Source organism: Camellia sinensis, chromosome 14 (assembly GCF_055761805.1).
Source record: "Camellia sinensis isolate YWXY chromosome 14, ASM5576180v1, whole genome shotgun sequence".
Taxonomy (NCBI): Eukaryota; Viridiplantae; Streptophyta; class Magnoliopsida; order Ericales; family Theaceae; genus Camellia; species Camellia sinensis.
In genome coordinates, this window is record NC_138974.1 from 10571256 (window position 1) to 10595639 (window position 24384).

A 24384-nucleotide genomic window follows, 5' to 3' on the forward strand; every position below is an offset into this window, starting at 1 on the left:
GAAATAAAGGAAATGAGAGAATTTGTTTGATTACAAAAATCAAACTCGAAATAAAAATAAATAAATAAAAACAGATTTTATTTTGTTACAAAAACAAAATTCAAATCTGATTTAAATAAATAATAATAACACTAAACATAAATTAAATAACTTACTTGATATAATTTGTTTGAATTATAATCTGATCAAGTCCAGTGTTTGACACAATGTCCTTAAGACAGATTCGTCCTCTCCACGGTGCTTTCAGAATTTGGACGTCTATCTCCCAAGATAAAATGATCTACTACAAACAATAGTAGCACTACAAATTGTTTGCCTAATGAACACACTACTCTCTGACAAGAAAATAATGCAGCAAAATGAAGAGGATGTTTGTAAAATTATGAAGGTCGAAAATTAGTTACAAAATTCAAATGAGGGTTGTCCTATTTATAGATGTAATGGTGGCTATAGGTTTTGAATTGAATAGGTATGAAACCTGTTGGTTTTGAATTCAAACAGATTTGAATCTATTGGGTGTACAATAAATCCGGTTTAAAATCGGGAAGGACCCTGTTTGGATGTACAGTAAAACCAAACCAGTTTAATTTTGAATTCTGAATTTTATTTTATCAAAAATAAAATTAAATTCAAATATTTTTAACCCAAAAAGATTAATATTGGGCCGAACAAATATTTTTAACCCAAAAAGATTAATATTGGGCCGAACAAACCCAACCCAACCAATAAAATTAAATTCAAATATTTTTAACCCAAAAAGATTAATATTGGGCCGAACAAATATTTTTAACCCAAAAAGATTAATATTGGGCCGAACAAACCCAACCCAACCACACACCCGTGCGCCGGACGGCGGAGCGCACGTGTGTAGTTTTTGGATCCAATGGGTCTAGCCCATTTTGCCCATAATCTCTCCCTCTAAAACACTTGGATATCTCTTAGGGCACACCCCAAGTATCAAACCCAAGCTTTATAAACCTATTCAAAACTTTCCACCAAATCAATGTGGGACAAGCCATTTTACAACCTTAAGGAATTTCTACCAAAACTCCATTTTCATAGAGCACACTTTGACTTCAAATTCCCATTCACTCGGTAATGGTTTTGAACAATCAAATATACCACATGAATCACAACGCGGCATAGAACGTGTTACCACTTTGACCCGTGAAAATCAACGCACAAGACCCACCTAAAAAATAGACCGAACTTAGGATAAAATTCTGATTTTACCCAGAATTTATAACCATTTTCAACAATTTTGACCTTGTGTTTTTTTTTTTTTTTTTTTTCACATCACTAGAACTCAATCAGAACTCGAGTTTTATGAGAATCACTGCTGTACTAGAAAAAAAAAAAACACTTCCATTCCAACCAACACTCAGACGGGATTCAAACTATGTAAAATTCCATTCGGCAGCAACAAGATCTTGAAAGAGATCCCATTACTCATATCCCACGAGCACTCCCCGCTAGTCGGAAAAGAAAATCTCGTCCCACAAGGTTAGATTCTCAAAATCATGAGCCCACGTTCAAACAGCAGCAACACCATGTTCAAATGGTCACTGCACTTGAATTCACACATGCCCCGAAATGAATAAAACTGTTGCGTGCATAGAGCGATACCTTTGTACAAACGACGACTAATAGAAATTAACAGCAGTAGACGACAACATTCATCTGAGAACAGAAGTTTACCCCTGGCCCTACCTTAGGGAAGTTCCTCGTCTAAAAAGATAGTAAAAAAGTTAAAAAAAGAAACTATGAACAAACTAGTCAAGTGAAACATTATCCAGAATACATGTTTTCAGAAATAGACACTGGTAGGAAAGCAAAGAAGTCTGCCAAATAAACACCTCACCCCTTCATTTCATATCCCATATTTTCTATACATTTGCAAACAGGTTCCCATTACCATTGTATTTGAAAACATAAAAAAGCCAACTAGGGGGAGGATGAAATGGAAATCTGATCTGTGCAATCATTAACCATTTCGTGAAAATAAATCCATGGCATTTGATCAGTACAATTCAGATACCCTTTTGAGGAAGCAACACACAAGTTCTTGAGAAGCTTAACCTAAAACAAGCTCCCCCCACTTCAAAACCAGCCCAGTCATAATTTAGCCCATGGGAGAAGAATGTCAGTTAGGGTTAGAACTGCCTGACATATATAGGTCTAGGATCAAGTTAGTCATGGCAAGCTGAAACAAGGGCTCACTCTCAACATGTCCAGACCCAAAAGCTAAAATATCAGATGGCTCACTATTGCAGACTACAAGGCCTACCAGTTGCAGGTATGGCAGCGGCTTGGTGGAAAGACTGGTGGACAATATTGTCACTTTCAAAGCCGTTGCCTGATGTTGCACCATTCTTGCTGGTTTGCTCTAAAAGGTGAACAAGAGAGATGAATATTTCCATCCTGGTGACATCCCGGTTAGCCTGTATAAAAATTAAAAGGTTAAAGACTACTACTAAGATGAGAAGGGTAACATACCATAGAACAAATACCCCATGAATTCTCAAATTAAACACCCAAACAATCACACTGAAAACACACTCTTCACACAAAACATGTATAAATACATAATGCTTTAAGGACTTGCATATCCAGTCCCATGAGAGAGAGAGAGAGAGAGAGAGAGAGGGCGAGAGTGCTGATTGTCTCAAGAGACAATTATACCCGCAGTCCCTGTAAATTGCTTTCATGTGTTAATTTGTTCCTTGTCGTTCCAATTGTATCAATTCGCCCTTTAATTTTTCACATTGTGTCATTGACAACATGTCAAGAAATTAGACAAAAATCACAGGCAAAATAGTCCATTCAAAAGGAAATTGAACGTCAATTCCTCAATCTGATACACTATTTTATCACTTGATTTCACTCCAATTTCTAAAATGGGGTCATTAAATAAATTGAATCGACACAATGTGAAAGATTCAAGGGTAAAATTGATGCAATTAGAACTACGAGGACAAAATTGACAAGAGACGACCTACTGTCCCAAATTCAACAATCCTCTTCCCAGCTAATTTGTGCAATATAACAATCCTCTTCCCAGCTAATTTGTGCTCTACAAATTAAACCTCTCAAATATGTTTCTAAAGAAAAACCTTTGTACAATACAACATAGGTGTGTCTAGGATTTGCTTTTTTTGATGGATTTTTTGGTCTTTAGTGAACTTTTTTCAAAAAAATTCAAAAAGCTCTACACCTTTGGGTTCTTCTTGATCAAACGGACCAAAAAAGAAAATAAAAATAAAAATTTTGGAAAAAGTCCACTAAAGACCAAGAAACAGCCAAAACAAGTTGATTTTTTCTCATCTTTAGTGAATTTTTTTACCTTTTAGATCCTTCTACAAACTTAATTTCCAAGTTGGTGTATGAACAGAAATAAAATTTCAGTGTTTCTTTTTCAACTTCGTTTCCAGCGTTTAATTATTTTCCTCTGTTTACAAATAATATAAATAATAAGTAGGATATTTCTGTATAGTATCAGATCCAATTCTCTTCTTCTATACTTCCTAACGAAAACTATGTTTGATCATAACTGAGAAATCTATGAACAGAGCACAATATATGTCCAATCATAAGTATAAATGAATATTAAGTTTGATGAGCTAGTACTATTGACATGTGCTACCTCAACGGTGAAGCGTGCCCAGATCTTGTCATTCCGAGTTTCCATCACCCCCTTCAGGATGGTTAATCCCAATCCTCTAATTATATCAGCTATTTCCAAAAACAACCCACGTTCTTCACAAAGCATCTGTCACACGCGAGCACAAAAAAAAAAAAAAAAAAAGAACATAATGAGCTTAAGAAGAGTACAATAATGGCAATAGGGAAATCAAATAAAGAATGCTAGGCACTACCTCCACAAGCATTTGACGAGGTGAATTCAGATCCTCAACTATGATAGGGGAGACCATAGATTGCGAGCCAACTTCATATGCCCACGTTCTTCCTCCCTCAAAATTGTCTTTTAATAATAACCCACCATCCTTATTGATAATCTGCAGTTTCATGTAACAACATAATAAGGAATCACGGTAGCTTTCTTTATTTCAATCTTTTTTCGCAATATAGGTTGTAAAATTGTATATAAATAACTATAAGAAACTATTAAGCTAAGCAAAATTCCAAATAACTATAATAAACTATTGTCCACACCTTGGACTCCCCTGTTTGTTTTAGCTTGTCAGCATGTTTGGTGACACTTTGCAAGAAAAGCATATGCTTGATAGTACGTTCCAGCAGAGCATCGATGCTACACTGTTAAATCATATCAGAAAAGAACATCAATCCCTGAACATAACAAAATATAACAAGAAAAGGAGGTGAAAAAAAAAAAAACACAGGAAGGGGTTTAAAAGAAGAGCACCTTTGCCCCGTTAGGTACAATTTCCCTCAACTCTTTCATACGATCTTGGATCATCTGGCGATCTTTGGGCCTAGGTCTAGGGTTCTCTCCAGGTTTAAGCCTTTTGCGATTTGATTTTCCAACTTCTTCAGGCCTCTTAGAATATCCAGTCGAAGCACTACTGTTGTGCTTCTTACTTTGGCCCTGTTCAACCCATGAACTGATTTGAGATCCATAAATGGAACTGGATTCAGATTTGAAGGAACACAATTCAACCGCGCCTAATTTTGCCAGAGATTTAGGGAATCCAAGTAAATCTCCTTGCTTCTTATCAGACACACTAACTCGGCCGCAGGAGAGAGAAGCATTAGGAACAGAGGAACTACTAATCTTTGTCAATTTTGTCCTGCACGACACGCTATCATCCAAGCTCTGCTTGCCAGCAGTGTGGACCTTATTTACAACAGCATCTAATAGATTGTCGGAGCCAGTTAAAGAGAAAATACCACTGTCTGAGTTTCCTCCATTAACTGAATATAAGTTAGAATCTGCATCCTGAAGATTTGAAGATGAATAATTATTCTTACCCAAAGTTCTGGTGTTCGTGTCTGACCCATCATTAAGCAAATTATTCCAGCTTTCATGAAATAGTTTGTTCTTGAAATCCACACCCAAAATATCAAACAGGTCATCCCCTGATGAAGGTTGGACACATTCATCCTTGTATTTAGCATTTTCAGAACTTGGATGCTGATTCCCATAGTCATGCTTTTGGCTATTATGACCAAAACCAGAAATGCTCTCACTAAAATTCATATGCTCATCCAGATGGGCCAACTGGGTGTTTAGGGCTTGAAATAAATCATTTTCTATTCTTTCTTTTCTCTGACCCACCTCAATTTGAGAACACTTGTCATCTTTAGGATGATGTCTGAGATCAGAGCTCCCCGAAAGTAAGTGATTGGAAGTCAAATGATCACTCAGATCAGATGTAGACACCTTTGCTTTAGAAGATTTTAACCCACTCCCCATAAGATGTGTCCAAGAGTCATCATGGGTAGCTGATCTGTCAGCAGCTGGAAGAGAACACAGATTTAAGATTGATCGCGGATGACTAGTAGATCCATTATGCAACTGACTGCTACAACTTAAGCCTCTCCCATTTGATCTCGGCTGAGACGTTATAAAGCCATTGGATGTGCTTAAATTGTTGTTAACATGTTCCCGTAAGACATCTGACAAGATCTGCTCTTCCATATTCTTTAAATTGCCATAATTTGCAGATGATGAACCAATATAAGATTGTTCATCAAATCCAGACTTTCGATTGTTCAAAGAAGCCTGCCGATTTAACCATAGCTCTGGGTATGAAGGGATAACTTCAGCTCCTGTTCCATTTTCAAGTTGGCAAATGCTATTACCGGATTTAATCACATTTTGGGCCTGTTTTGGAATTTGAAATGTTGAAGCACCATGTAGGTCATCCTCTATCTGTCTAATTAGAGAATGAGAAGGCTGACCCACGAGCTCCATAGCTTGAGATGAGATGCGTTGTTGGTTGCAGCTGTCAGCAAAAAAAGGAACATAGTCTTTCACTTCATAACTCCCAGGTGGATCAGTAGAAACAGATTTTCCTGGATATAAAGGTACCGCAATCATTGGCACAGGTTCTTTTGATGTGTAATCGTCAGATAATAGAGCACCAGGAACACATCCTAGCTGAAGAATCAAACTCTTCACATCATTCACAATTGCCATATTCTCCGAGATCTGAGGAAGCAAAGACAACCGAAGTCTTAGAAAACTTGAAGCAACAATGAAAAATTGGTACCAACAAAAAAATAATTTGATGAAAAATTGGTAAACAGCTTTAGCATTGACCAATTAAGACTACATTTGTGATAATCAATCTGGTGTTTTCAAAGTGGAAAGAAAACATACAGAAGACAACTAAAAACAGCAGACAACTCCATAATACAGCCAGTGATGGTCAGAATGTGGCAAATGTGTATTGATAATACTTTCAAATGTGGACTTTTTAATTCCCCTCACCTAATTGGCGGGAAAGATCATTAAATAAAAGTTGCACAATCCATGAGATAACATTATTTGGCCAGTGGGCCCCATAAAAGCAAAGAAAAATAAAAAGGGACTTCCGTGTAGGTCCTAATAGGTGAACTTATTGTCCAATAGGTCCTATGATAATTAATGGCATTTTTTATCAAATACTATTAAAAAAACGTTATTAATTGTTAATTTTCAGTGACAGTTTGAAAATTGTAACAAAAAATGCCACTAATTATAAGTTTTAGCGACAATTTAAAAAAATTGTCACAAAAAAACCCATTAAATTTCAACTTTCAGTTACAGTTTGAAAAATTCGTCACAGAAAAACATCACTAATTGTCAATTTTTAGCGACATGCAAAAAAATCGTCACAAAAATTATTTTTAGCGACTATTTTATTAGGACTTATTTTCAATATGACTTGATGGAAATTAAGTCCAATTATTATGACCTATTGATAGTTTACCCAAATAACCAACTGGCAGGGACTCCCATTTTATTTTCAATTAGCATCATAATAAACAATATCTTGTAACCAACCCAACTGTCTGACCATTGATTCAAAGTCTTGACGGTCACATGAGACAAGAAACACACAATTTCTCAGTCAAGCTTGTAGAAATGCTAATTCAAACATCTTGCTGCCACTAAACTGACCAATGAGGTAGAAACCTCACACAAGATATAGGCCTCGTTTGGTTTCAATTATAAGTTCATTTTTATTATTACAACTTTTTTGATTATTAGTTTGAAAGATTTAAAATAAGTTGTGAATCTATTTGGTGCAGTTTTTCATAATCTGTAAAAAAAAGTTGAACTTCTTTGGTTAAATGAGTTGTCACATAACTTTTTTTGGTTTTTTGGAAATATCCAAGTTGCTATCAAAAGTATAATTAAGGCAAAAGAGATGGAGCTCTTTTGTCCATACACATATTTAAGGGTTTCAAATAAGTTAAGAAGGCTATAAATTTTAGCTTAAGAAAATCTCACTTTTTTTAACCAAATAAGCTATAATCTAAAATTGCAAGCAAACACCATTAGTCCACTTTTTTTTAATCAAATAATAAATAAGTTGACTACATGTTAGCAAACAGGAGCATAAACATGCATAACATGAGTTCTCAAGAGTATTAACATAACAAATACTTTTATCCAAGAAAAAGGAAAAGGAAAGAGAGAAACAAAGAAGAAATAAGCAACTTACAGCCAAGGATGAACCAAGTTGAACAACACCTTGCGGAAGCACAGGAATAACTGCAACTGTCTGGAAACAAAACAATAAATTCAGTGATTGACCAGTAAAATAGAAGGCACACAACTTGACAGTTCCAAGTTATCAGACCTTCATGCCAGACGAAAATTGTTGGCGCACCTCATTTTGAACCTGAGAGCAGCCATGAAAGATGAAGTCATATTACGTTCCAAAACTAAATACCAATTTTTTAAAATCCTGTAGCCTTTCACAAAGAAAAAAACCATAATAAGAAATTCTATACATAACCTTGTTCGCTTTTGGCAGAAATAGTCACTTTTTGGCTATTGTTTTTAAAAATTATGCCAGTTTGATAATGATATATTTAGCCAACCAAAAAGAGAAAAAAAAAAACTCACACTCAACTTTCCACTAACAAAAAAGCAATTGTTTTAGTATTAACCAAACGTTACAGCTTTTTAAACATTTTTTTCTTACAAAAGTAACAAAAAAAATAAATAAATAAATAAATAAGCAAAAAAACTACTAAAAAAGCATTTTGCCCTATTTAGTTAGTATCATTATTCGGTTTTGCCTCTTCAAGTGTATAAACAGATCGACTCAATTGAAACAACCCAAAAATAAATAAATAAATAAATGTAGGATTCTAAATGATAAACCAATTACACCTGAATCAACTGAATACTCCCCAAAACTTCCACATTCTAGTTTTGTACTTTAGTAGGTAACACATGGATGCAAAATGTACAGAGACAAGCACCATCGACAATATGAATGCCATCTTCATAACGTTAGACACATTGGCGCTGTTTGGGAAGTGGCTAAAGAGGCTATTATAGCCTAAAATGAAAATTTAGCCAAAAAACCCACTGTTGAAAGCTTTTTCAAAAAAAAAAAAAAAATAGGCTGCACAGCCGGCAGTGTAGGCACAGCCTACACTGTCAGCTACAGAAATTGTTCCATCAATGAGTAAATTACGAGTTTACCCCTTGACATCAATTTAAAAATATATATTTTTAGGGACAAATTTGTCATTTTAATTTCAAACATCATTTCAACACATTTTTCAATACAAGAACTCAAATAAAATCCATCTCATCTTCCCAAACACAAAAATTAAAATAGCCTACTAAAATAGCCAAATAGCCTACTAAAATAGCCACTTCCCAAACGAGGCCATTATAACACTATACTCTAGCCCCTCCATAACCACCCATTTGACCCAGTCAGTAGCCCAAGTGGTCCTCAGAGGGCATTAGGTGCAAAGAGTGTGACGTCTGAAGTTCGAGTTTATGAAAAGACATCAACTTACGTTGTAATCTAACTACTAACCGTTTTATGATATACCTCTGGTGGATGAGTTTCTCCGTCATAGTTGTGTGAATGAATCCACAGATGGTTACCAGTAAATGCAGCCCGCCCAACTAGTCTGGAAAACACAAATGCAAATAAAAATTATACCCAAGACAATCTTAGGTTTTTCCGTTGAAAAAAGAAAAAGCATTACAAAGTTAAATGTAGCTTAGAAAAGGAATGAAACAAGATCGTACCCTTCTCCTACAACATTAACCCGGTTACCCATCATCATTTTGTTTATAAGAGAACCGACTTTGTCCTCTGCTTGAACCCCAACCTGAGGAGTTCGAAGTTCAGCAGAAACCCAACACGCTTCCCAATCTTCAAAAGCCAGTTCTGAGCTATCAATTCCAGGAATGCACAGAAGAGAAGAACATGGTATAGATTCATAATAGCATTCTTCCCAAATTAAAAGCCTGACAAATCAAAACGATTTATTTAAAAACTCAATCAAAATTATATTTATCAAACATACACACCTGCCACAAAATTTCAGAGTTTGTTAAGAAAATAAAAACCAAATAATTACCTAATACTAGAACTTGACAAACATTTACAGAAAGAAACAAGAAAATCAGGACATAAAATACAAGAGGAAAGACCAATTCAGAGTCACTAGATAGATAGATATATATATGTATATATATGCATAGGTCAAAAAGAGTTTGGACAAACTTAAGACAAATCTACTTTTTTTCACTAGGATTCTGCAAGACAAAGCAAAACCAAACAGACATAACACTCCAAAAACAGGAAACAAAGGAATTCAAATTACAAAACAAAAACAGACAGCATTACCCAATAAAGCCACAACACGTCAAATCATATCTAAGAAACGTATCAATATTAGAAACCCCAACCCAAAATAAGACCAATTATTATATTAACAAAGTCTATAATTGTGATCTATAGCCCTTGTTTGGTTAAAGAGAAAATATTAGGTTAGATGAACCAATACAACCAAGTTATGGCCAGTTCAGGACAGTTCAGTGTTTTGGTAACCTCTGCATTCCTTTTTTTTTTTTCCCCTTTCCCGGTAAAAAAACAGCAAGTATGCCCAAAACCTAAAATAAAAAGATGAGAATACAAGCAAATGGACAAAAATAACAGCAAAAGCAAGACAGATAATTTCATTGTCTCCCCCCTTTTTTTTTTCTTTTTCATATTCTTAGCAACCAAACAGAGGTAATAAAACATAAAAGTAAAAAGTTAGAGATCATAATATACTTCTTTTCCCTCCATTTTCTCAGCAATAATAAAACAGATTCATATTCACATAATAGATGAGGAAACAAAAATATTGAGTGAAACATACTTAGGGTTTTGGCAACCGATCTTCCAGAAAACAGCATAAGACCACTGATTGACACCACAGAGTGTCTTCAAAACTTCTTTCAACAGATACCCCATAGCTCAAAACTCGAATCAAACAGTCAACGAATCAATGAACAAGAAATAGATATATATGTATAGAGAGAGAGAGAGAGAGAAACAAAGAGGTTAGTGCCAGAGATTTTGCATTTTCCGGCGAGTAGGAGAGTGGGGGCTAACTTCCACGGCACGAGCCTCGTCCAGCTTGTTTGGTTCTAAGCCCACCACTCCTCTCCCTCTCCGGATCCAAATTCCCCATGATCATTCTTCTGCAACCCATTCTAGAGAGAGAGAGAGAGAGAGGAGGAGGAGGAGAGAGAAAGTGATTGGACAGAGAGAGAAAAAGAGAGCTTCTGTGGGGGAGAGAGAGTGGGGAAGCTCTAAACTATGCCACAAGCCATTAGCAAGTAGTTGGCCATGACTTTCTCCATTTTCAACTCAAATATGAAATTACAGAAATATAAATAAATATATATGTGTGTGTGTGTGTGAAGAAAGAGAGAGATGGGTTGGAACAGTATTTCTGGGTTCTGTGGTGGTCTGTGTAAACTGGATTGTTTGTGAGTTGGTGAGGTTGTCTTCTACACTTCTCTCTCTCTCTCTCTCTCTCTCTGGTTTTCTCTTCTCTTCTCTGTCTGGTTGATGATTCTCTTCTTAGATGGGGAAGAGGAACTGTGCTGCAATGCGCCACCATTAATCTACCAAAAGATAGCTCCAGAAACAACCTCGGTTTTAGTGAGAATTTCCGGTTGTGCCACTCTGGTTTTTGTCGGTTTCTAGGTTTTTTCAGAGTATGTGTTCGTTTGTTATGGAAAAAAAATTAGTTTATTAATTTATTTATTTAAGATTAAAGGTGGGTTTTGGTTTAGGATTTGTTTGGGGAAAAAAAAAAATTATCATGAGTCTTTGATTAATTTAGCATAACTAAATTATGCGTAACTAAATTATTTTGTTTAGGATTAATTTTTTTTTAAATGAAATAATTGTAATTTAGATGTAATATTTTATCTTATTAATTTATTTTGTCTTTTTGTTCTTTTTTTAGTCCCAACCAATTTTCCAAACGGGACTTTGGGGCAATTTGGAAAACTAACTAAAAGTTATCTTGTAATTTTTAACTCATTTTGAGTTATATCATTTTTCATATTTTTTACATACAAAATGATAAAAAAATCAAAAAAAAAACATCATTTAACCAACTTCTCAAATTACCTTAGTTAGTTTTTTGAATTTTTTACCCAAAAAAAAAAATTTGTAAAAAAGTAGAGAGATGTGATAATTTGTAGTAACTTTGTAAATTTTTTGTTAAAATATCAAGCACCCAAACGGGAATAAATTGGTAAATTATAAATACTCTCTTGATATTCGTTTAAAATACGATTACATCCCATTCCAGAAGTTTTTAATTTTATAACAAATAATTTATTTTATTAATAAATTATCAAGTCAATTAATAATTTTTAATGATGATATAAATTTATTTTAATTAATAATTTATGTAATTATATCATTGTATAAAAGAGCAGTTAAAAATTTTATTTTTTTTAATTAATTCTATTAAATAAAAAAATTCTAATATGAAGTATTTATAATTTTTCAAATCACAATGAGTAATTTGTATTTTAAACAAACCTAAAGAAATATATTTGTAATTTATTCTAATTAAATAAATGAAAATTTTATTTTTTCTTTTAACAATTTTAATACTGTTACTCTATCTTTGAATTATTAAAATTATTAAAGTGAAATATCAATAATTCGCAAATAGTAATTTTATGAATTGTTTGGTTTTCCAATTTTTTTTTTTTTTTTATGGACTCAAATGTCTCATTCTAGTGTGAATTACATAAACGGTAAAACATAAATGTGTGTTATATATTGGGGGATAAATGTGAATTTTCTCATGATATTGAAATTATTAAACATAACACTTCAAAAAAATTCGTTAGTCTACTTTTTAAAAAAATAACACTCTAAAAACGTAATCCTCTAATGTAACATACTAAAAAAAATTGGTGTACTTTTCTCAAACATAATAACGTAACATTCCAAAAAAATATCTTAATGTATTTTTCTCAAATGTAACATTCTAATCAATGTAACACACAAAAACTCTTTAGTATACTTTTTCTAAATGTAACACTCTAATGTAAAACACTAAAAAACTTTTTAGTTTACTTTTTCAAACATATCAATGTAACATTCTACAAAAATTATTTAGGGGTTGTTTGGAATGACCTAAATAAGTATATTTTTTGTCTTTTTATAAAAAGATGTGCAGAAAAGTAGAGAGATGATGTGATGGAAAAAAGATAAAAAGTTGTACTTATTTAGGGTAGCAAAACTTGGCCTTAGTGTATTTTTCTCAAATATAACACTCCAATCAAGTATTTTTTTTCAAACTTAACACTTCAATACACTAAAACTCTTCAGTATACTTTTTTCAAATGTAACATTCCAATGTAACACCAAAAAATCATGCTCAACAACAAACACTTCAGCCGTCAATCCCCCAAATAAAAATCTTTCACGCCTCACAATTCCATTCCAATCAAAAAATGAATCAAAAAAATAAAAAAAAAATGAATTACAAAAGAACATTAACTTTAACTCAAATGACACCAATCAAATAAATATAACTTTTCAAAACAAAAAAAAAGACTAAGGGTCCGTTTGGGAAGAACTAAAGTGGGTTTTTTTGGCTATTTTAGCCACAAAAGACAAAATAGGCTATTTTAGCCACAAAAAAGCAAAACATCACATCCAACTCATAATTATTACACTATTCTCTCACAAAAAAAGTCAAAAAAATCAAAAAGCCCTTCCCGAACCAAGCTTTTTAGCCCAAACTAAAATAGCCAAAAAAATCAAAAAAGCCAAAAAGCTAACCCACTTCCCAAACGGAGGCTAATTAATTTATAAAATAAAATAAAAACTCTTATAACTAAATGATCAACATTCCCCCGTACAAAATTTATGGGTAAATTTTTCAAATTATTTTACTTTGTCTTAAATTGTTAGCAACATTATAAATTTCTATGGTAAATTTTAATATGCCACCCAAACTATCACACTTGTATCTTTTGCCTTATGAATTATCATTTGGAAAATTTAGTGCTTGTTTGGCATGGACTAAAAAAACACATTTTTTTGTATGCATACACTTTCTATACTTTTCTACACACTTTGTTGCATACATACATATACTATTAACATCTATCAACATCTTCTCTCTACTTTTCTATCCACTTTTTCTACTTTTCTACACATTTTTTTTTATAAAAAGTTAAAAAGTACACTTATTTAGAATATCTCAAACCACCCCTTAGTCAAAACTCCTTTATTAGATCCTTGTTAGTGAAAATGACGACCCAATTTATTTTGTTTCATAAACCTCCTAAGGAGGAGGCGCATAATTGAGTAAAGACAAAGTCAAATATTTTTTTTTTAACAATACTGTCAAAGTAACATGTTACTGTGAACTAAAGTAGCATGTTACTGTGAACTAAAGTAACATGTTACTATCCAACATAGTAACATGTTATTATTTACATCAATTTCAACTGTAATAATTTTGTTTTTTTAAAAGAGTTTCATAATCGTGAAGGATCTTATTTGATCAATCTTAATGAGATGATTCTAAAAATATTAATTTTATTAAAAATCGACATCTAAACCAAAAGTTATATTATTTTAAAGTTTAATATTTTGGTAATAGTGATATGTGTTAGACTTTTTAAAGAGAACTTTTTGTACTTATCCTTAATATATTAAAATTTTATTATGAGATGATTTTGGCCAAAGTTTTGAAATTATTTTTAAGAATTAACATTTTACCTTATTAAAATTTGTTCCTTTCGTTCCAATTTAGGCTAAAAATGAGTAAAAGAAAGAGAAAACATGGGTAAAAACTTTAATGAAGATCGAAAACAAAGAAGAAAAAGGGGATTAGACTATGGCGTGGTTTGGATACGTGAGTTGAGTTAGATTGAGATTAAATTAGTTATCAAAAAATAAAATAAGTTAAAAAGTTAATATTTGACAATTGAGTTAAAAGTTAAAAAGTTTACTTTTAACTTTTTTTTTAAGTCACATCACTTCTATATTTTTTTTACATATTTTTTATTAAAAAAATTAAAAAATTAATTTTTAACATACTTCTCAAAATATCCAAGGTATAATTATTTCACTTTTTCTTTTACAAAAGTCAAAAGTCAAAACAAATTAATCCAAACAAATTTTTTAATCCCAAATTAAAAAAATTCTAACTCTAAAATACCAATTAAAATTTTTTTTACCAAACATCAACACAATCATTTAAAAGTTCTAAATGAAATCATTCAACAATACACAACAAATTGTAATATTATTATATTCACCTTATAGACATATGAATTTGATTGGAGAGGGTTATTTATGCTCCCTTGTGCTTATCACTTGCAGTTGGTTCATATGGTATTTCGTAAAATAAAAAAAAAATTAAAAAAAATTAAAAAAATATAACATTGTTGTTGGATTTTTCTTGTAAATAAAACTCCCACTAGAGATGGCCTTTAGGGATGGCAATGGATAACCTACCCTATGGGTATCCATGGAGACCCAACCCAAATACATGGGTTTTCTCCTCTTTTTCTTATCCATTGGGTAGGGTAGGTGATATTCTTTAAATATCCACAGGGGATGGGTACCCACTAATTTCCCCATATTTTTTTTTTTTTTTTTTTTTTTTTTAAGATTCACAACTAAAACTAAATATACATTTAATCTTTTTTCTTTTTTTTATTTATTTATTTTTTCAGGTTCACAACCATTTTTTTTTTTTTTTTTTAAGATCCACAACCAAAGCTAAATATACCTCCAATCTTTTTTTATTTTATTTTTAAGGTTCACAACCATCTTTTTTTTTAATTTTTAAGATTCACAACAAAACCTAAATATACATTTAATTTTTTTCCTTTTTTTAATTTTTTTTTAAGGTTCACAACCATTTTTTTTTTTTTTAAGATTCACAACCAAAGCTAAATATATATTTAATTTTTTTTTCTTTTTTTTAAATTTTTTTTTTTAAGGTTCACAACCATTTTTTTTTTTTTTTTTTAAGATTCACAACCAAAGCTATACATTCAATCTTATTTTATTTTATTTGGCTCAACAATAAAATCAAATACACATTAATTAACATTGTCACATTATTCTTGTCAAATTTTATGCATATCTAGAATTTTTTTAATTTATTTAAAAAAAATTAAGGACATTTCTAGTGTAGGTTTCGGTTTGCTTTTCTATGTTATTTTATTTTGTTGTGTATTGTAATTTTCAGAATGGTTTGCTTGTTCTGAAATTTCAATTAACGAGTATGAATCTATTTGTTTTATGTTATCACACAATTTATACAACATATATATATATATATATATGAATGTATTTGAAAATAAGAAAATTGTAGAGAATCAAAACAAGCATGAGTTGTGATTGGTTAGAAATGATGGGTACATGATTTATTTGCTAGAAAAACAGAAAGGGGATAAAAAGTCATACTAAATAATTTTTTTTAAATTAAAAGAATTTTTCTTAGTTATAAACAGATTTAACTGAAATCAGCTTGTTTCCCAATGTTATGCTTCATTTATTTAGATAGAAAATATTTTTTAATGAAAAATATATTTTATAAAAAAAATTCAAAATATATTTTTTTATATTTGGTGGTGGTGGTGATGGAACGAAGGTGAAAGTAGAAATTGTTACATAGTGGTGGGGTGATGGCGGCAGTGATGATGGTAGTGGCTATGATGATGGTAGTGTGACAGTGAAAGTGAGAATAGTGGTGATGGTGTTGTGAAATTAGTAAAAATTTAATTGAAAAAACATTTTTTGTTTTTTAAAAGTAACAAACAACAAAATTCGTGGGGACTAAAGGAAGAAGATGGAGGATGGATTGGGTGTGGTAATGCATAGATATCTTAAAATGAGTGGTTCAGATTTGTTAAGGTATAATTAGATTTTGGATAAATTAAAATGAATTGTTCAAATTTGCTAAAAGAAAGATGGTTTAATGTCTAAATTGTCCGTAGCTAACAATTCCTTGTTTATGCCCTGATGCAATTTAATATGAGTCTTATAACACTTTCTTCAAACAAACTTTTTGATTTTCTCAAAATTATATATTTGATTATTATAAAACAAACTTTTTAATTAATTAATTCATGTGTATTTGATTTTGTTGTTGAACCAAATAAAATAAAATAAGATTGAATGTATATTTAGCTTTTGTTGTGAACCTTAAAAAAATAAAAAATAAAATAAAAAAATAAGTTGTTAACATTAAATATATTAAAAAAGAAAGAAAAAAGATTGAAGGTATATTTAGCTAAAACCTTTATAAAAAAAAGACAAAAGAAAAACAAGAAGGTTGTTAACATTAAATATATTAAAAAAGAAAGAAAAAAGATTGAAGGTATATTTAACTTTTGTTGTGAACCTTAAATAAAAAATAAAAAATAAAAAAAAAATTGTTAACATTAAATATATTAAAAAAGAAAGAAAAAAGATTGAAGGTATATTTAACTTTTGTTGTGAACCTTAAATAAAAAATAAAAAATAAAAAAAAAATTGTTAACATTAAATATATTAAAAAAGAAAGAAAAAAGATTGAAGGTATATTTAACTTTTGTTGTGAACCTTAAAAAAAAAAATAAATAAAAAATAAATAAATAAATAAATAAAAATTGTTAACATTAAATATATTAAAAAAGAAAGAAAAAAGATTGAAGGTATATTTAACTTTTGTTGTGAACTTTAAAAAAAAATAAAAAAAAAATAAAAAAAAAAATTGTTAACATTAAATATATTTAAAAAGAAAGAAAAAAGATTGAAGGTATATTTAGTTTTTGTTGTGAACCTTAAAAAAAAAAAAAAAAAAAAAAAGTGGTTGTTAACATTAAATATAAAAAATAAAAATGGGGATTAAAGTGGGTTGGGGAAAATCCATACCCATTAAAAAATGGGGAGGGTGGTACCATGGGGAATGGAGAATAGAGAATGGGAAAAATTTGTTATAGGAAAATTGGGATGGAGAATTAATATACACCCCATTGCCCCCCATTGCCATTCCTAATGGCCTGGAAGCCGGTCATTGTTGTGTGACGATGGGAACTAACGGGAGAGAGAGGGAAGTCAGAAGATGGGTTTTGTTTTTAAACTTTTGTCGAGTGAGGGTATTTAGGTAATTTGGTTTACTTATATAAGGGTAATAACATAATTTTATCTTTTTTATTAGTTTTATTAAAACGTAAAAGACAAACAGTAATAAGAGAGATTAGTTAAAGACAAGTGTCAATGTAATAATTTGAGAGGACAAAGCAAAATTTTGCCTTTAAAAAGAATATTAAGGGGTGTTTTGGGAAGTGTTGGTAAAAAGTAATTTTTTTAACTTTTTGTAGCTTTTTAGTTTTTTTGTGTTAAAAATGCTAATTTTTTTTTTGTGGCTTTTTTTATGATTTTTTTGTATAAAAAAATTAAAAATCTAACTTTTTTTAACTTCTTCCCAAATTGCCCCTAAATGGTAAATGTATGGAATAATAATATGATACTTGTGCCCCTTCAATAAATAAGAAAATTTTTAAAAACTACACGATCGACATTCTAATTATCACCACTACAACTCCATTATCACCATTATTTTCACCATTAGAACCACTGTCATCACTACCACTACTGTTCTCATTGCTATGACTATTCAACCATCACACAATTACCTCTACTATTGTTTGCCACTATCTCTATTACCAAAATGGTCATCGTCTTGACCTCCTATTTTATCACATGTCGCTATCTCACCACCACCTTCACATTTACCCTACCACAAGACAAGGATCATCAAAACCACTATCACCATCAAGACACAACAACTATTATGTGTCACTATAAAATTTGTCGCCACAATAGAGAAGGTAGAAAAGAACATTTTAAAATTGATATATTAGTAATATTATGTTTATAAAAAAAGTGTAAAAAAAAGTACACAAAAAACAATATATCGTTTATATTTATTTTTGAAGTGGTTGCATCAATCCTAAAACACATTTGGACTGCACATTCATTTTTTATGATTATTTTACGCACCTAGTGTTACTATTAACAAAATTTAATAAATATCAAACCATTTAATTAAATTTTAGAACTTACTAAATAATTTTTTCTAAAAATAATTTGACATTTTCAAATTTTAATCACGAAGAATTATTTTATTTCTATTTTTGTTTTCAATAGTTTAATGAATTTAATATATCAAAGGTGCGAGCACACATTACTTATGTGTAGGGATGAGAATTTGGCACGCAAATTGTTAACACGACTCGAATCGTATACGTAATTAGAGAATTAGTGTTAATCATTTATTGACTTGAACCCGAATATAACACGACTTAAAAATACAGATATGAAATTGGTTGTGTTTGATGAAATTGGTTGTGTTTGAATTGAACATGTGAGACCCGAGATGGATCTGCGTAAATATTCGTGCCGACATGTTGACACGAACCTAATATTGACTCATATGTAACTTGAATACAACTTGAATTTAATAATCATAATATCTTGAGGAATTAATTCTCGTCCGTTAGATTTAAACTTAAATCTTTATATATATTCTTAATAAAATGCAACCTTAAATTAATGATAAATTGATTGAAGTCAATATTAGTAGAATGAGAGTTTTTGAATGTGTGGCAGCAATGTTTTTGTAGCAGAAGTCAATGTGAAAAAAAACACAACAGTGTTAATTTGGAAGTGGAGATGCTACTGCGCGGGCTACGTAGCAGCGACTGCTGTGTGGTAAAATGGGCCTATATATTTCGGGGCCCATTTTAATAATCTAAACCGTCACATTTTAGAATATATCAAGTAGAACATACCTATAAAAAAATTAAGTTAATCGAATGGCGTTTATCCATTTATCCACTCACATTTGTATCTACAAAAATAAATAATAATTGTGATTTAAAATATTAAAATGAATACAAAAGTGAGTGAATAAATAGGTAAACTATATCCGATTAACTTGATTTTTTGCAAGTATATTCGACTTGATGTATTTTAAAATTAAACGGTTCAAATTATTGAAATGGGTCCATGTTTCCGCACAGCTACCGCTGCTGCGCAGCAGTATCCCCACTTCTTGTTACTTTGGATGTGGCACAACTGCAACATTCTTATTATTATTAGTATGGTATTAGATGAAAACTTATTTTGCTTAATATTAATGATTGACAATAATTGAGATGGGATGTGTAATAGATTAGTGATGAATATTTTTAATTATTTTCATAGATATTGGCGGCATATATATTATAATGGTTAAACAAGTTATTCTTATGCATGTGATGTGAAACAAGTCTTTTTTTTATTTTAAGTAGGTGATAATGGGTGAGCAGCGGATACACCGATCTGTCAAAATCGACAGAACCGACCCGCCGCATTTTGGACGGATGCGTGATGACGAGCGGACGGTTACGGATTGATTTTCTTCAATCCGCCAATTTGGCTGACGGATGGCGGATTTAAGGTTCCTTTGGCCGCAACCGAACCGCCAAACCGCGAGCACCCTTAGTAATTTATAAAACTTTGTATTTTCAATTTGTTTAAATATTTTGTTTGTGTTTTCAATTGAAAAAGAGTTCAAATATTCTATTGAAAAAAAGCATTCAACTTGAATATATTTTTTGAATTGAAAAAAATAAACGTATTATTTATTTATATTTTTTTGTTTTTAAATCTAACTCTAAAAATAATAAATAGAAAATATGATATATGTTGGTTGGTTTTTATTTTTAAAAACATATATAAATGTAACAATACAGAGACATATAATCTCTACTATTGTTCTATTCATGATTTTGGTGGTTTGAATTGTTTTTATATTTTAAAAACCACAGATTGTAATATTTTATATGGATGAGGCATGATGTGATTGTAATATGTGAATGAGGCATGCAGTGATTGTGATATTCTAAAGTTTCAAACTTTCTTTCGTTGGATGAGACATGCAGTAATTGTAATACTTTTTTAAGTCATTGACTGTAATAATTTTTCTTTTTCTTTTTTTTTTTGAGGAAATGCACAAATTGAACTATGTTAAAAATTTATAAAATTCTAAACCGCCAAACCGATTTGCATCCATCCGTCAATCCGCTCAATCCACATCCGCCGGATTGGCAGACGGATGCAGATTGATTTTTTTCAATCCGTCAATCTGGTGGACGGATAGCGGATTGAAGGTTTCGTGGCCGTAACCGACCAATTTGCTTATAATTTGAAATATGAATTTTTGCTAATCGTATTAAGCGTGTCGTGTTAGGGTTAAAACGATTACAAGTAGGTCATGTCAATGTCAAGATAATTGACACGTTTAATTAAATGGGCTATGTTAGTTTTGTATTATTTTGAACATGAACCCAGTATGACACGATACGAAAACAACAAGACACAACATGAGTCCCACTCCAACTTATGTGATTCAAAATAATTACTATAATTATTTGAAGAAATTAAAACCTGATAATTATATATAAAGATATTTTTAAGAAAAAAAAATTAGAATTGTTTATAAATTTTTATTTTATTTTGAGAATTTGTATCAATCTATTTGTACAAATTTTATTTACATCTTATGAGACAAAATAAGCTAAAACTAGTTAATTATATAGAGATCATAAGAGAGGTACTTTTAGGCCCCGTTTGTTTTGGGTGTACTGGCTGGGAGGGGATTAAAATGGAGGTGAGGTTATTTAGTATTGTATTTGTTTATAGAATTGGGGAAGGGATTATAATGGAAGAGGGGATTAAGATGGCAGTTGGAAGGGTGATTGGAATGGAGGAGGAAGAGATGGTATTAGAAAATTAGTAAAGAGATTAAAAAAAATTATATTTTTATATTTTTTACATATTGGGAATTTTTTTTAAACATTAATATTTAATTTTTTTATATTTTTTTATTTGTTTTATTATTTTGTGTAAAAATAATTTAACAATTCCTACACTAACAGTTATCATCAAAACAAACACAATTTTACTTAATCCCCTTACTATCAATCCCTTCACTAACAATTCTCTCATTATTAATCCCCTCACTGTGAATCTCCTCCGTTCCACCTCTGAAAACAAACGACACCTTAAGGATAAAACTTTTCTCTAGTTTGTGGAATCTATGAATTTGCATTATTAAATAACTCATATAGCTTGAACAAGCCTTGTAAGGGTTCATTTGAGAAGTGTATTAACTTTTTAACTTTTTGATTTTTTAGTTATTTTATTTTGGGACTAAAAAATCTTGTTTAAGAAGAGTTTTTTGTCTTTTTAATTTTTTTGACTTTTTGTAAGAGAAAGAATGTAATGATTATGGGTTGGATGTGACGTTTTGTCTTTTTAGTTTAAAAAATCTATTTTATCTTTTTGTGCCTCAAATAGTCTCAAATCCTACCCTACCCAACCCAACCCAACCCTTCTTCCTAAACAAAACCTAAAATTTTTGAAATATGATTTAAATCTTCCTGATCTGTAACTCTAAAATTTTTATTAACAAATGAAATCGAACTTGAGCCTTTAAATCTTCCTGATCTGTAACTCTAAAATTTTTATTAACAAATGAAATCGAACTTGAGCCTTTTAAATTAAAAGTAACAAACTTCCAACTCTCATGTTACATCCACCAAGCCGGACCTTAAAATTAATACCTCTAGTTATGGTTATGTTTGGCATGTTGGTTTTGGGTTTAAAGGAAAAAATAGGTTAAAAAATTAATAAAATAGTATCACATTTAAATCATAATTATTTTATTTTTTATCTCGTAAAAATCAAAAAATTTATCACAAATAAAAATTTTTAGTCCCAAATTAAAAAAATTAAAAAACGAAAGGTATATTTACCCACTAAAGGGAAGTATTATCCTACTTTTAATTTCTATTTTTTTCTTTATCAATTTTCAAATTCGAAAAAATTATACCAAACAAACCTGTTTCTTCCAATTTTTCCAGCGGAGGGTGGAGGCTACGTGGGCCCAGAGACATCACAGCTTTTGTCATAGAGATGTTTTTTAAAACGAGTGATGTTAAAAATTTATAATTCTTAAATTTATTTACGATTATATAATAAAAAAGATAAATTTTATAAAATTAAATATATAATAAATCAAAAATTATCATGTATCTTATTACATTATTATAGATTAAATTTTAAAAATTATTTATGGATCTTAAGGGTTGGTTTGGCAAGGGTTCATTGGGCTTTTTTGGCTCAATGAGCTATAAAAGACAGAATAGGCTCATGAGCCACAACAGACAAAACATCCTATCCAATCCCATAATCATTACACTCTTCTCTCACAAAAAAATCAAAAAATCTAAAAAGCCAAAAGCCCTTCCCAAACCTGACTTTTGAGCCCAGGTTCATATAGTCAAAAAAGTCAAAAAGCCAATCCATATATATATATATATATATATAAAAAAAAAAAAAAAAAAGACTCTGTTGGAGGGCTTTGAGGTAATGGGGGTTGCTATCATAATGTCGTCATCCAAGAGTGTCCTTGTGTTTTCACCAGAATTACCACAGTGCAGGGACGGACGGACGCAGCTTTGTTCATGTGCGTCAGGACCAGAATCATTACTGTGTCCGAAGCTTTTAGATGCTGACACGTATCCCATCTTCACCCCAATAATGTCCCTCACTTTTTGCCATGTTTGTTTCCGTGTTAAGGTTGTTAATAATCCATCAGAGAAATTCAATTTCAATTTTTTTTTTTGTGTGAAATATTAAAAAATCAGGTGGTCTGAAAAATTATGACTCAAATGATTTGAAATACTCAAAATGATATCATTTAAAAAGTAAAACGATATCATTTTAACTTATTCGAGTTATAAAAATTCGAGCCACCAAATATTTTCTTAAAAAAATTAGTGAAAATGTGAGAGATTTTACATACAATATGAATATCACTAGTCAGTTTTTATCCCATGAGAATATGTAAGCGTGAAAAAACCATTTGGTTTTAATTTTTTAAATTTAGTTTTTTGAAAATTAAATTTTTTATTTTTTGTATTTTTTGTTTTTAAATGAATATTTTTAAAATTTTAAACATTTTTTTACTTTTTTATATGCACCTTACTTAGATTTATCTATAAAGTAAAATATTTGTGAAAAAATATTTTAAAAAATTAATAAATACACAAAAATAAGAAAAACATACTGAATTTATATATATATATATATATATATTTGTATTTTTGATATTTAGTAAATTTTTTAAAGTTTTTTCACAAAAATTATAACTTTTAAGTGTATTTATGTTAGGTGTGTCTAAAAATTAAAAGAATTGATTAAAGTATTTTTAAAAATTCATTAAAAATATATAAAAAAAAAATATACGAAAAATAATCTGAAAAAGTATTTTCAAAAAACTAGAAACAAACATAGTAAAATTCTATTCTCGAGCTAAATAATTTGAGAAAATTACAAACCAATAGGATAATAAAAAAATGTTTAAATTTTTATGGTGGTGTAATTTTTTGTGTGTATGATGCAAGTTCTCCATGTGTCTTGTGTAAATATTTCATGTGTGTCAAAATTGTACTAACAAATATTTCATCTATAGTATAATTATTTTTTTACTGATTTATAATTTTTCTAAATAATTTCAAATGAGGTGAATTGTGAGATAAATAATGTTATATGTCATTTTTTGGGGGTCATATTTTTATATCACTCCCCACTTGAATATTTATGATTAGCTTACTTATTTGAAGATAATTATTAAGAAATTAATGAAAGTAAATAATATCTAATCTTGAAATTAATAATAAATGGTAAAAGAAAGTGATGCAGCAATCCTCTAGTCATACTTTGTATTTTCAAAAACTAGTTTGGTAAAGCAAATAAAAAAATAAAAAATATATGATTTAATGTTTATTTTTGTTAAACTAGTTTTTAGTTTTTTTAAAAAAAAATTCAAAACAAGTTTTAAAAA

At 30.3% G+C, this 24384-nt stretch overlaps 1 protein-coding gene across 2 annotated transcripts; it reads right to left on the minus strand.

The window, feature by feature from the left end:
• Positions 1 to 1842: 1842 nt before the first annotated feature.
• On the minus strand, positions 1843 to 11174 carry LOC114309351 (transcription factor LHW). Of its 2 annotated transcripts, none has more exons than XM_028255062.2 (10): positions 10315 to 11174; positions 9194 to 9415; positions 8991 to 9072; positions 7773 to 7814; positions 7635 to 7694; positions 4385 to 6133; positions 4174 to 4275; positions 3876 to 4016; positions 3644 to 3769; positions 1843 to 2441 (listed from the first exon to the last, which is right to left on the minus strand). In XM_028255062.2, the coding sequence occupies exons 1-10, from the start codon at positions 10407 to 10409 to the stop codon at positions 2265 to 2267; spliced, it is 2796 nt and encodes a 931-aa protein (XP_028110863.2). In that variant the 5' UTR covers positions 10410 to 11174; the 3' UTR covers positions 1843 to 2264. The 2 variants fall into 2 exon arrangements, with proteins under 2 accessions (XP_028110863.2, XP_028110862.2); XM_028255061.2 differs by having other exon boundaries at positions 8976 to 9072; positions 10315 to 11036.
• Positions 11175 to 24384: the final 13210 nt, after the last annotated feature.

Coding starts and splice junctions, on each gene's coding strand:
- LOC114309351 (XM_028255061.2), bottom strand. CDS start 10,409: ATGGGGTATCTGTTGAAAGAAGTTTTGAAGACACTCTGTGGTGTCAAT. Junction 7,695..7,772: donor AATTTTCGTCTGGCATGAAG/GTCTGATAACTT, acceptor TTTTGTTTCCAG/ACAGTTGCAGTTATTCCTGT. Junction 6,134..7,634: donor AACTTGGTTCATCCTTGGCT/GTAAGTTGCTTA, acceptor TTGCTTCCTCAG/ATCTCGGAGAATATGGCAAT.